General features: G+C 40.2%; 1 protein-coding gene across 1 annotated transcript in view; it reads left to right on the top strand.

Annotated features, from left to right (window-relative positions):
• The first annotated feature begins 12714 nt into the window (after positions 1-12714).
• LOC121925515 (amine oxidase [flavin-containing] A-like) overlaps positions 12715-14418 on the top strand; it is a 56141-nt gene continuing 54437 nt past the window's right edge. The window contains 1 exon segment of the mRNA XM_042457744.1: positions 12715-12920. Coding sequence (XP_042313678.1) covers positions 12875-12920 — 46 coding nt within the window. The 5' untranslated portion in view covers positions 12715-12874.

Here is a 14418-nt window from a genome sequence, read left to right as displayed (position 1 = left end):
TATTATTATTATTATTATTATTATTATTATTATTATTATTATTATTATTATCTATAACTGCCATAGATTGAACCAGAGACCTTCTGCACACTGAGCTATGGCCATTCTGGGACTTGCTTCCAAGTAAAGATGAGTAGCATTTCACTATTTATTGACAATGCCTTAACTGAATGCATTCATTTGAAGCATTTATTCAAAATACCTATTGCCTGCCTTTCAGACATAATCTACAAGAAGATATACAACAAATCATACATACCCCTACCTCCCTGAGCATGAGAATAATTTGCACATGATTTTACATATCTTTCTTTTGCCTCTGTATTAATCTTCCATTTTGTGTTATGTGCTTTTAGAAAATAATTCTGAGAGCAGGGACTGTCTTGCCTTGCCTTTATTGATATATTGGCCTGTTACAGACTGCCAAAATAAATCTGCTTCAGGTCTCTTTGGAGGTATGCTATTTAAATGATGCATGGGTCCTAAGAGTCCGGAGGTCGCACCAAAGCCACTCTCCATTCCTAAGCAGTAGAGTGCAGCTTTGGTGCAGCTTCCGGATTCTTAGGATGCATGCATCATTTAAATAGCATAACTCCAAAGAGACCCGAATCAGCTTTATTTTGGCAGTCTGTAACAGGCCATAGGCTTCTCAGAGAGCTCTTTCAGCTGTAAGCAGTATTGAATGCTATCAATCAGTCAATCAATCAATGAATTTCCTTTTCGTAGATGGAAAAGGCCAGTGTGTACAAATGGAAAAGTTCAGTGTGTTCGACCTTGGCTGTGTTGTCCAAGGGCAGACAGAGGGAAAATATGTTTACTGAAGCTTTCTCTGGTAGCAGGAACCAGGACATTCTTACTCTTTCTATGCATTCCCTCTTATCTCCTTGAGATAGCACTTTATCACACAGGGAAAATTGAGGGTTTAACCAGCAATTAATGCGTGAAAATTGTGAAATCGCTATTAAAGATTTTCACACACATCATGCTTAAAGAGACATTATCCTGGGAATAACAAAGGAATAAACAGGCAATAAACATAACAAACCATTTGTTGCTGTTTATTGCCAGTTTATTCCTGGAATAATGACACTATAATGTTGATGTTGTGTGAAAATTTTAATCTAGATTGCACAATTTTCACAGGTTAATCACTGGTTAAACACCTGATTTTTCCAGTGTGATAAAGTCCTCAGGATGGATCTTTCCTGCACTTCTTCCTTTGGTTGGTAGAAGAGCAGAGTGTCTTTGCACTCATTTTTGATGTACCAAGGCAGCTGAATTGATGGGTTGGAATTTCAGAGTGCAATGGAATGCTCAATAACAATTTCTGTGTTCTTAGTGAATTTCATTTTTTTAGTAGAGTTGTTTCCTATGAAGCTAAAAGGAGGACAGGAATCTAATTTTGTTCAAGTGAAGTAACATGGGGATATTCTTTTGTTCTGGGATCAATTCATTTCTCTTTATGACTGTTCATGGTATCCTCAGTACTCTCCTCCAGTATCTCAGATGAGTTTATTTTCTTCCTATCAGCTTTCTTCACTATCCATTTTTCACAACCATACATAGAAAGGGAGAACACAAAAGCACAGGCAATCCTGACTTTGGTATTCAGTGATAAAAGGCAGTCTCATCTGACCCCACCCCCCACCCCTTATCAGTTGGAAATTATTCCATTTCTTTGCGTTCTGTCCTAACAGCAGCTTTTTTCAACTCTGAGTACAGACTAAAGAAAGGCTTTCTTATAGTCAATAAAGCACAAGCTGATTTTTTTCTGAAATTCTTTGATACACCTCATTATCCAGCATATGTTTCTGATATGATCCCTATTAACTCTTCCTTTCCTGAACCCATCTTGGATGTCTTGCCTTTCTTGCTCCATATATAGCAAAAGTCTTTGTTGTGGAATTTTGAGTATTACTTTGTTTGCCTGGGAAATTAATAAAATGTTCATGTGGTTGTTACAGTCTCTGGTGTAACCTTTATTGTTATTGTAATGTATGTTGAGCATATTCAGTTTCTAGGCCATAGTTTTGTTTTCCATATTCGTTGACATATTTTAGTTAGAACTAGAATCTATTCTGTCTCTATAGACTGAAGCAACTCTATTGGTATGCCATCTGTTCCTCGTGATTTATTTCTCCCAAGTGGTCCAAGTACATTTTCCACTTCACTTTCTGAAATTGGCAGTTTGCCTTTACTTCTTTCTTCTTCAAATGAATCTGTCATTGTTTCATTTTTCTTTATTAGCACAATACAATCATGTATATATCAAAAATCAATATACAACTTCTTGACAATCCATGATCATAACTGTATTGCTATATTAAAATTCTTCATATTGTTATCTTATAGTAACACCATATATATTAACTTTAAGTATTTGAACTTTCTTTCAGGCATTCAATTTAAATTTATTTGAACTTCTTTTATATTTAATACCTAGTCTTTGTGGAATTCTACTTTTAATTTTCTTGACCCTCTTTTAACAGTGTCTTGTTTTTTGTTTGTTTTTTAATTCTACCCCTAAATCTGTCCTCTATATCTATTCTTATAACCATGCAAGAGTGACATATATTTCCACATTCACTATTAGGCTTGCAATAACATTAACTTAATTCTTCTTGTTTTATATCTGATCTCTCTTCGCCCTTATCTATTTTTCTTTTCAGTGAGTTGTAACTGGTTTTCAATCTTTCTCCTATTTATCCAATGGTTTTTAGTTTATCCAATACTTTAGTTTATCCATTTCCATCATATGGGTGCCCTTTATCAACCATTATTTGGATGTGGGTATACTGTATCTTTAGTTTTCCATTTTTGTGAAAACAAAATCCTTGTCGCTGATATCATACACAACATTACTCTCCCACATTCCTTCTCAAAGATTTCTTCCAATGTATGAATCATATTTAATAGATAAAGGTCTGGATTCAGTGTGAATTCCTTATCTAATATCTTTGACATCAAGATATGAATATTCAACCAATATTTCCTTGCTATAGGATGTTTCTGCCATATGTGAAAGAATGTTCCTAGTGTTTCATGACATTTCTAGAATTTATTATCACCAGTTTCATACATTTTATAGAGTACTGTATAACATTTTAAAATAAATTTCTTTTAGATCTTGGCAGAGTGTAAGCTTTTGACTCCCCCCCCCCGTGTCCTAAATCTATTGTGTGGCCAATATTTTGGGCCCATTTTATCATTGAATCTTTAATAATCTTCCAATTCTTGTTTGAGAAAAACTTATAAAAATCTTGCTGTCTCGTGTCTACAGTTTTCTAAAAACATATTCTCTATTTCATTCTTGTCTCTTTCAAAATCTTAGTTGTTTATATAAAAACCAGTTGTATTTCATTCCCTCACATTCTAGTTCTTTCCTGGATTTCATCATGAATTTATTATGGTAATCTTTGATTAGCATAATTGATTACTTGTACTTTATCAATTTCTCTTCTGAATTTCTCAGACACTGATACAGACAGGCCAAAATAAAGCTGCTTCGAGACACTTTAGAGGTATGCTGTTTAAATGATAAATGTGTCCCCCAGTTGTCTGAGGGACAGCAACCCAGCCCCCGGCTCAAAAAGGTTGCCTACCCCTGGTATAGGGCCTCAGTTTCCTGAAGAGAGCTTCTTGTAGTGATATCTATAATGGAATAGTTTATAAATACTTAATATACAGTTCTTTTGTGTATAATTTCCATCGGCTTTTTATTTCTGCTATGTTCCAAAACATACTGCAGAAATAATCCAGTTTGAGACCTCTTTAACTACTCTGGCTCAGTGCTAGGGAATCCTGGGAATTGTAGTTTATTATGGCACCAGAGCACTCTGACAGAAAAGGCTCAGTATCTCATAAAACTGCAGTTCCCAAAGTTCCCTAGCATTGAGCCAGGTAGTTAAAGGTCTCACACTGGATTATTTCTGCAGTGTGTTTTGGACATTAGTCATGTAGTGCATTCTCCTGCTGATCATAAAGTATCTCTACTCTTCGTTTTAATTTTCCTTTGATTCCTTGGGTCTTGTTGATGAGGTCTCTTGTTCTTTCTTTTGGTTGTCAACTTTTATTTCTCTGCATTGATTATTATTGTAGTTCTCCTTATACCTGCACACAAGGATAAACAGTTGGTATCAGGGTTCTGGTTCTATTTTTGTACTCTTTTATTTTTGCTTCTCTTATGTCCTTGACTGCTTGAAGAATTTCTTCTGTCTATTGAGGCTTCTCTTTCTTTTTGGCTAGTGTCCTCCCTGACAATGTTCCTGCTTCAGTCCAGAGCTCATCTGGTTCCCAGTCAATTAGGTTCAATAGTGCAAATCTATTTTTCACATTGTCTGGTAGCATACCAAATTTAGATCCTTATTGCAGTCCAATTTTTGTATGGCAAGGTGTTGAATCATTGGTGTGATTAGATATTTTGAAGGCCTGAATAAAAATAAGAAGTACACCATCTACTCTCAGCAACCAGGAGGGGACTGCTTTTTCCAAATGGCTCTCTCTTTCCTCCTTCTCCACTGTCACACCACATTTGAACATGCTCTTCTCCAATCAACAAAAATGGTTACAGAGTTTCTCCTCCTCTGCCAAGAATATGTAGCAGCTGAATGTGCTTCACTGTTTTAGACTTCAGTCACAATACTGATAAGAAACTGCAACAATGGTATTTCCTAGTGGACTTTGCTAAGCGTTTAAGCAGATTTATATCTAGCTTTTGAGAGTCAGTGTGGTGTGGTGGTTTGAGTGTTGGATTATGACTCTGGAGACCAAGGGTTGAATCCCCACGCATTCATGGAAAACCAGTGGGTTCAGCCTCAGAGGAAGGCAAAGGCAAACCCTTTTAGAACAAATCTCACCAAAAAAACCTCATGATAGGCTTGCCTTAGAGTTATCATAAGTCAGAAATGACATGAAGGTACATGACAATAATTTAGTTAGTTAGTTTGTTTATTTATTTATTTATTTATTTTGCTGTTACAGTTGGCCCTCCTTATCCACGAATTTTTTATCCGCGGATTCAAGCACCCACAGCTTGAAAATAATAAAAAAAAATGTATAAATAGCAAACTCTGGTTTTGCCATTTTATATAAGAGAAACTATTTTACTGTGCCATTGTATTTAACAGGACTTGAACATCCATGGATTTTGTTATTCATGGCAGGTCCTGGAACCAAACCCCAGAAGATAACAAGGGCCCACTGTACTATGTGCCTTCACATAAACTCTTTTATGTTGACCATGTCATTGTACTTTCCTGGCAACATTTATTCAAAGGAGGTTTGCTACTGACTTCTAAAGCCGAGAGAGTGACTTGCCCAATGTTTCCTTGAATGCAAAGGGTTCTGAACCCTGGTCTCCTAGTCCAGCACTCCAATCACTACACCACCCTGGATCTCCTAGCTTTTATTTAACACCTAAAAATATCTAATTAATAATTTGCATGGAAAGCATTACATATATTCATGTTTTAATAAAATGTCAGTATATTATATGTATTTTGCAATCAATTTTTCATCCCTGTGCATATTGTTGCTTTCTCTCACTATAGTTAACAGCAGTGATTTTGAATCAGCTGTTGAACCCAGCCATCATGACAGCAGGAGTGAGTTGGTTATTGATTTACTCTAAGCCTAGCACCACTGCTCACTGTATAAAAGAACTCTGAACATTTTAAAAAGTATCTTGCAACTACTGTACATAGTGTACGTTGGACAGAAAAATGCTTATCAGAGCTTTATTGATGCTGAGAACTATGACCTTCAAAAGATATAAAATCATACTTCTTCAAAGGCTAATTTCTTTGTCTAGAAATTGCATGTAATATAAGATAGAAAAAAATGGCTTATTAAGGATGCTAGAACTTTGATCATGCTGATAAAAAGAAAAGATCACTAGCTGGGGGAATAACTGGGCAATTGAGTATAATACATAATAAGAACTCATAAAATAATTTTTAAAATTCTTATAATCTGGTACTAACTCTGTCTAGGGGGGAAATCAGCTTGATAAGGAAAGGCAAAAACTAGAAAGCAGAGGTTTTGTTTAAGTCCAGCTGTCTTTATTTCAAAAATTCCATTTCTCTGACCTAACATAAATTGTTTATGTTTCCCTAGTGAATGCTTTCTGAGGGTTGGAATACCTCTTAATTTGATATAATGAAACCTCCGAGCAGGTATGCAGCTGTCAGAGTTGAACAAATAATATCCATCCTATTTGATTCAAGCCACAGATAGTGGCATTCCCATAATTTGGAAACTACTAGTTAAATGCTGCTAATTATGTGATAATTAGTAATCCTTTCACCAATGAGACTTTACAAATTAATGTGTTGGTGAGCAGAATTCAATCTCAGAGTGTGAGAATTACTAGCTAAATTGAACTAGTTATGTGGTAATTCATGTCCCTCTGTCTCAAAAAAGTGTTTACTACTAGATTTGTTCATTAATAGCACTTACTGTTCATTGCAGAGTGAGTTTCAAGAGTAGGAGGAGGATGTTTGGAGAGCACTGAGTTTGTTAGAAACTAGAAATGTCAAGAAGAATGAGGAACAAGGCAGCTCTTCGACCTCTAGCAGCCTTGGCTGGTGGCCCATCAGACCTGACTTACCGAGACTGGTTGAGCTCAATCCATGTTAAGTCACTGTAAATTACAGCATTATGGGGATGGGAACAAGGACAGATGTACTGAGAGAATAATTCTATATCTTAAATATTGTAGGTAGAGCCTGGACTAAGAGTGGTTTCGATTTTTGATCTATGTAAAGATCTCTGTAAATTGCTGTGCAAATCCTACTCTATACTCTATAAATAAATGCTAACAATAATAATTTTCAGCCAGTATCTCTTCCCACCCACACCTACATAACCTTCAGATTGCAGCTGCAGGTCAGTCTATTTAAACTGCCATGTCAAAAGTCTTTCGAGACAGTGCTGAATGGTACAGTAAAGCTCTGCAGACACAGAAAGCATCGTATGGTTGGCCCTTGATAGCCACTCAGGTTTGGTTCTGTGGATGCTCAAAGCCCATTAAATACACTGGGATAGCAAAATGATGACCCTTACGTATGTAAAGTGGCAAAATCAAGGCTTTCTTTTTGGTGTGTGTGTGTGTGTGTGTGTGTGTGTGTGTGTGTGTGTGTGTATTCAAGCTGTGGGTGGTTGCATCTGTAGATATGGAATCTGTGAATCCCAAGGGCCAACTGTAAATGCCCCAAAACATGTTAAATAGAGTCCCCCCCACACACACACACGGAGATCACAGGTAGAAGGAGAAGAGGGTCTTGTCTTATCTGACATCTGTTGGGGAGAGCTGTCTGTTTCACAGCTGGTGGCATCTTGGAGGTAAACATGGACAACACTGGCCAATGATGAGTAGTAAGAGCAACAGCATTGTGTCCAGGAGAAGTGCTGTGGCAGTCCAGAAGCTGTGAACTGATGACCATCCACAAAATAACAAGGCCAGACACAAGACACTGGGTTAAACGAGGACCACTTTATTTGACCTAAACTGAATCTGGAGATAAGCAATAAAAGTGGGGGAGCAACCTGATGCAGGTCCAGCTGAGACACAGGCATCAACCTTTGACCACTTCCTTAGCCTTCCCTTGGGTGAAAAACCTGACCACAACAACAATCCAAAATCATGGACTGCTTCCCAGCTGGCCATTTACTGGAAGGTAAACCAAGGACACTTCCCACCCCATAGACTTTACAGGAGAGAACCACCCCTCCCCCCGATCAGCCCAAACGGGAGGCTGTTTCTTCGCCTCATAAACTCCCTAGCCTGTGAAGGTGATTTCATAGCCCATAGCTCTTCACCAAAGGAGTGCCAAGGTGTACACCGAAGTCTGATATCCCCCCTCTGCATAACCAGCAAAGACAAGGGACAAATGTGTTCTTAGTCGCTTTCCTCCACCAGGCCAGCCAACATGGGCCTCACTCCTGTTGCTAGTCCCAGGAATAATAGATTGCCCTTTTATGACAAAGAAATGGCATCAGCCAACAGAACTCTGGTCACTGGAATAAAACAGTGGGATGTGACAGGAATGTGGTCCAATCCCTTCTGCAAGGCATTACAGACTTTTCTGTTTACCCTTCCATGAGCAAGGTCAACATATTGGGGATTTCCCAGGCCATGCCAAACTTTGTGTGGGAAAATAGCCCAAACAAGGGTATTTCAGGGCATCTACTACCTTGGTTATCTCCAAAAACACAGGTAGCCTGTAAAAAAGGGCCTTGTCTTTAAACAAACCCAAATAACTCCCATCAAGGCAAATACAAAGGAGGCCCTTATCAGATCTACATGGCAATGATTTATTTATTTATTTATTTATTTATTCCCTTCTCTTCAGAAATGCTCTCAGAGCGGCTTACAAATTGGTAATCAGACAGTTCCCTGCCCTTAGGCTTACAGTCTGAAGACACTGCATCTCCTGAGCCTGGACCACCACAGGAACAGGCTGCCTCTCCTCTAGTAGCTACATTGTCCTAGGAGCCAGTATAGCAACCTGAGAAGCAGGTCCTGAAGAGAAGACGGAGTGTAAATATTCAGTACAAAGAGCTATGTCTTAAGGTTTAATACTTGGTAGAGCCTGGAAACATGGATGCTGCAGGGAGTAGTCTTAGGCTACCAATATAATAAGTCTCAGTTCATCGCCAGCCATTGTCATTTTGGAGCTATCCATGGTTCTGTACTCTGGGTTGATGACTTGCTGTCTTTCCTGGACCAGCCTGAACATGACAAACTGGTTTACTGAGGACACTAATAGATGCCTGTTTGTGTGACTGCCTAGAATTGTAAAACTGAGCACTGAGTGTTGGAGTGAAACTCTCCATATTCACTGCTCAGTCCTAACCCTCTATAATGCCACTTAATAGACAGTGTTTTGCATTCCCTTCCCAGCTCAGCCTTTTCCTCTTTTTCTCCGACCTAATCCCTGTGCCTCCTTTTGATCTCTGCTCCCTTGTTGTATTTTTGTAAGGGATGAAAAACCAAAATATTATTAATTACTACTACTACTGTACAATTTAATGTGGTAGATGTGTTCCCAGGCATTACCTCTTTAACAAAAAATGTAGTACCAGAAGCAGATATAAAATGGAAAGTATAGAGATCCACCACAAAAAAGAAGAGCAATTGAACATGTTTCAAAAAACTTATTATTCAAAACTAACAATATGCATATGTAAAATGAAACAACCACAGCATGTTAGCCTTGTATAGGTCCACAAAATATATTCGGCACCCTTCAGAGATTGTTTGATAGCTTCTTTTGAAAGACCCCCAGGAATCTCTTCTTTCACCAGCTTCCACTTTTTGTATGATTTTCATTTTGGTGGCCAGTTGATTTTAAAACATGCTGGGGGTAATTGGTGGGGCAGGCTTATCTGTTTCCTCTTTTTTCAGTTTTAATAATAATAATAATAATAATAATAATAATAATAATAAATTTTATTTATGTTTCCCCGTCTCTCCCAGTGGATCAAAGCGGGGTTACAGACAAAATAAAAGCACAAAGTGTTTACCTCAAAATTCAAAACAGCTAAAAACAATAAAATATCCAACATCATTTTGATGTTCATGCCTGCTTATCAGATTATTTACTGCAGGTACACTGGTGCAGACTGACAAGAATTTGTAAAAAGGAGCTTTTTTGTCAGAGGCTTTGTTAACAGAGGTATTCCAATAATAATGATGGACACAAGGGCCATGGTGGCTGGGGATGGTGTGAATTGTCATTGAGACTATCCTACATGCTGAAGGTTGGGGAAGATTGGTATTATTGTTACTTGCTGTCAAGTCAACTTCACCATATGATGATGTCCTCCAAACCACCCTGTCATCAGTAGCCCTGCCAAGGTCTTGCAGACTCAGTCCCATGACTTCCTTAATTATGTCTATTCATCTGTAATGCAGTCTTCCTCTTTTCATATTGCCTTCCACTTTACTAAGCATAAATGTCTTTCCTGGTGAGGGGAAATTTCTTCACAAACAAACCTTTTTACTCAGCTGGTCCAAAGAGCTTCAGCTAGATTATTTACTAGGACTGGTTACAGGGAGGAACAGAAAATAAGTTCTGTGACTACCAGTTTGTCTCCAGGCACAATTCGAACAGCTTAATTGGGCCTATAAATACAGCTTAGGTCAAAGTTATCGGACACAATATTGTTCCATACAATCCCATGCAGGCTCTGAGATCTTAAGCAGAGGACACTCTTTTTATCCTACCATTCCCATAGGCACATATGGTAGGAATGCAAAGGTGCTTCTTTTTGGTGGCTGCTCCCAGCCACTGGAACTCCCTTCTTAGGATTGGGACTTAGGTCCGATTTAAGAGAAAGTTGGGTATACAGTCCTCCCTCAGTTCTTGCAATTTTGGAAACTGCATCCCTCACTTATGTGCGAGGGACGAATGGAAGGGGAAATAATGGGGCATGTGCCCAAGGCACATGCACGCATGCTCCTGTGGCTGCGCACCTATATTCAAGCCAATGGGCCTTAAAATATGTGAAACTCCATTTTCACGGGGGGGGGGGGGGTCCAGAATGAAAACAGAGGGTGGACTATCTATTAAATTTTGTTCTGGATGTTAATGGCTATCAAATCAACTTTGACTTCTGATGACTCAACTTCGTCTTCATCTTCTGCCTCTGTAGCTGGAGCATAAACTTGGATTATGGTTATATTGATGTTTTTCCCCCTTAAGTCTTGTTGTTTCAGACTTTGCATTCTATTCTGTGAATGTTTTTGCTACATCTCTGCTCCCTATTAATGCCACCCCAATTCTTCTTAGACTTTCATTTTCTGAGTAAAACAATATATAATTATCTGACTCAAAATTCTGGTCCACTTTAGCTCACTTACTCCAAGTGTTGCAATGTTTATATGTTCCATTTCTTGTTTTACTATGTCTAGCTTTCCCTAATTAATGCTGATCACATTGCATGTTCCTATAATAGGTGCTATGCAGCTTCTGACTTTCCTTCTACCTCTGACCATGTCAACAGATGAATGTGCTTTCGGCTTGAGTCCAGTTGCATCATTAGTCACAGTGATTCTCGCACTTGTCCTCTGCTCCTCTCCAGCAACTCCTTCTGACCTGGGAATTTCATCCTTCTGGGAATTCTCTTGTTTCATTTTGGATTATCTCACCATAGAGCTTTTGTGGCAAAAGACATTCAAAAAAAGGTTTACTGTGCCTCCTTCTGTGCAGTACTAACAAGGGTTAGCTATGGTGACGCTGCTGTTGTCTCTGAGACAATGTCTCACACACACACACACACACACACACACTGCTGCTGCTGCCCAATAGCTGTTTGGCACATTTAGTATGGCTCCTCAGCAAAAGCCTGTCTGATATGGGATGCAGCCTGAATAGATCAAACAAATACAAGATCGAAGTAAATACAACCCAGCTATTTTTAATTTTTTAAAATTTTAATTTATTCATGAGGACAAGAGTCTCAAGGAGGCATGACTCTTTGGAAAAAAACAATAAATGCTAGGAAAGGTGGAGAGTAGGCTGCGTGCTAGATGGGTGGATTATATTAAGAAGGTCGCAAGTAAGAGTTTAGGAGAACTAAGTGGATGACATAGAGAGATCTTGAAGCACCTTTGAAACTAACTGAAAGAAAGAAGTTGGTAGCATGAGCTTTTGTAGACTAAAGTCTGCTTCGTCAGATACATTGGGTAAAATGCATCTAAAGAAATAGACTGTTGTCTACGAAAGCTCATGCTGCCAACTTCTTTCTTTCAGTGAGTCTCAGAGGTGCTACAAGCTCTCTCTACATGCTGATTCTACAAACCAACACAGCTATATCTTTGAATTCTACCACTAAGTGGAGGATGGGGGTTCTTGGAGATATCTCATCCACAGAGTTGCCACGGGTCGAGATCAACTCGGAGGTGTATAACAACCACAACAACAACAACAAATTATGCCCTAAAGACCCAGATTGTGTCTGATCTTGGAAGCTAAGCAGGGCCAACGCTGGATAGCACTTGAATGGGAAACCACCAAGAAACATCAGATGCTGTAGGCTACATTTCAGAGGACTGGCAAAATCACCTCTGTGTATTCCTTGCCTGAGAAACCCTTGCGAATCTCATGGGGTTGCCATAAGTTGACTTGAAGGCATAAAGACAATACAGTGAGACCTTGTTATCCGCTGGGTTTGGTTCCAAGATCCTCTGTGGATAACAAAATCCATGGATGCTCAAGTCCCATTAAATATAATGACACAGCAAAATGGTGTCCCTTATATAAAATAAAAAAATCAAGGTTTGCTATTTGGAATTTATACATTTAAAAAATATTTTCAAGCAGTGGATGCTTGAATCCAGGGATAAAAAAATCTATGGATAAGGAAGGCTGACTGTACACACATTGATGAGTATGATTTCCTATAGGCAAGTATAGTGTCTCTATGGGCAAGTATACCGCAATGATTCCCCATGAGCAAGTATGGTTTTTCTATGGGCAAGTATTCTCCAATTACTATTCTCTATGGACAAGTACCTGTATTCCCCAATGATTCCCTATGGGCAAGCATTCTCCAATGATTCTCTATGGGCAAGCATTCTCCAATGATTCTCTATGGGCAAGTCTTCCCCAACGAGCCTTGCTCGCTCACCTGGCGGAGGAGGAGTCCCCTGGCCACGCCCTCCCCTGCCGTGATTAGTGGAGGAGGAGTCGGGGGCGGAGCCTGAGCGAGGGAGACCCTCCAGGGAACTCCCCAGGGTTCCTCTTCCAGCTGCTGCTGCTGTCTCTGCTCGTGCAGCCAGTGAGGCTTCCTCGGTGGCCGCTCGCAGCGTTGGAGGCGCCAAGGGCAGCAGGACCGGCGGAGGCAGGGGCTGCAGGGCCAGCGGAGCACCATGAGCCAGGAGTGGGACGTGGTGGTCGTCGGGGCCGGCATCTCAGGTCAGCAATTCCTTGGGAAGGAGCCCCCGCCGCAGCAGCCAAAGAACAGCTTTACAAAGCTCCCAGAACTAGAAATCCATGCCTCTTAGTCAGGATCGAGATGGAGGACATTCCAGGGAAATGGAGGACAGGGCCAAAGAAAAATTAGATAAACCCCTAGAAATATAAATGCATGCTTCTTAGTTAGCTTGAAATGGAGGACATTCCAGGGAAAAGGAGGACATGGCCAAAGGAATGCTTAAAATCGCTCCTAGAAATAAAAAAAAATGCATGCTTCTTAGTCAGGCTCGAGATGGAGGACATTCCAGGGAAGTGGAGGACAGGGCCAAAGAATAGCTAGAAAGACCCCTAGAAATGCATGCTTTTTGCTGAGGCTCAGGATGCAGGACATTTGGGAATCCCTTCTGGACAGAAGGTTGGAGTGGAGGACATGTCCTGGAAAAGGAGGACGCGGGGTCAACCTGCATCCGCAGAGTCCCCACAGTCAAGGGACGGAAAGCCCTTCTGCGGCGGAGTCCAGATGACGTCCTCCTTTCCCCAGACCTGTCCTCCATTTCCACCTTCTGTCCGGGATGAATTCCAAAACGCCGTCCCTTTTGAGCAGGACTAAGAAGCAGGCACTTACATTTTGGAGCTTTGAATTGATCAAGTCCTCCCTTTTTCTTGAATGTCCTACATTTTGTGGCGCTGGTGCCCCATAAAACTGGCCAGGAGCTCTTTCAGGCGGAGGGAGTTGAAGGGCGTGGGTTGTTTGCTTTCCGCGGGGCGTGGGGTGTCCCTTGGCTTTCTTGGCTTCTGCTCCTGTAGGCACTTCTGCTTTCTCCTGTCACCTCCCCCCTGGAGGACTCTGAGCCTGCATCCACACTAGAGAAATAACCCGGTTTGGCACCACTTTAACTGCCCTGGCTCAAGGCTATGGGATTCTGGGAGTTGGAGCTTGTTGTGGGCCAAGAATGGAGCAGAACTCATCATGGAGACAGCAAAATAGATCTTATTTAGGTATTTTGTCCCCAAATGTGAATTATAACCTAGCTTTATGTTGGACTGACTAAGCTGAGATCCTTTTCTGTTTTCTTTACTCAAGGCTAGCAAGTTATGGAGAATCCAAAGATATAGCTGTGTTAGGTCCAAAATACACTGCAGAAATAATCCATTTTGGAACTCCTTTAACTGCCCTGGCTTAATGCTAGTGAATTCTGGGAACTGTAGTTTGGTGAGACATTTGGCCTTCTCTGTTAGATTGCTCTGGGGCCACAATAAACTACAATTACGAAGATTCCTTAGCACTGAAGCCAGGGCAGTTAAAGCAGTCTCAAACTGGATTATTTCTCCAGTGTGTTTTGGACCTTAAGTCTGTAGAATTAGTATGTACAATATCTTGTAGCACCCTTGAGATGAACTGAAACAAAGAAGTTGGCAGCATGAGCTTTCCTAGACTAAAGCCTACTTCTGCTATCTATCCGAGGAAGCAGACTTTAGTCTACGAGTTTTATCACAC

This window comes from Sceloporus undulatus, chromosome 3 (genome assembly GCF_019175285.1).
Source record: "Sceloporus undulatus isolate JIND9_A2432 ecotype Alabama chromosome 3, SceUnd_v1.1, whole genome shotgun sequence".
Lineage (NCBI taxonomy): Eukaryota > Metazoa > Chordata > Lepidosauria > Squamata > Phrynosomatidae > Sceloporus > Sceloporus undulatus.
Note: the sequence above shows the minus strand (reverse complement) of the source record. Positions and strands in the feature narration are given on the sequence as shown.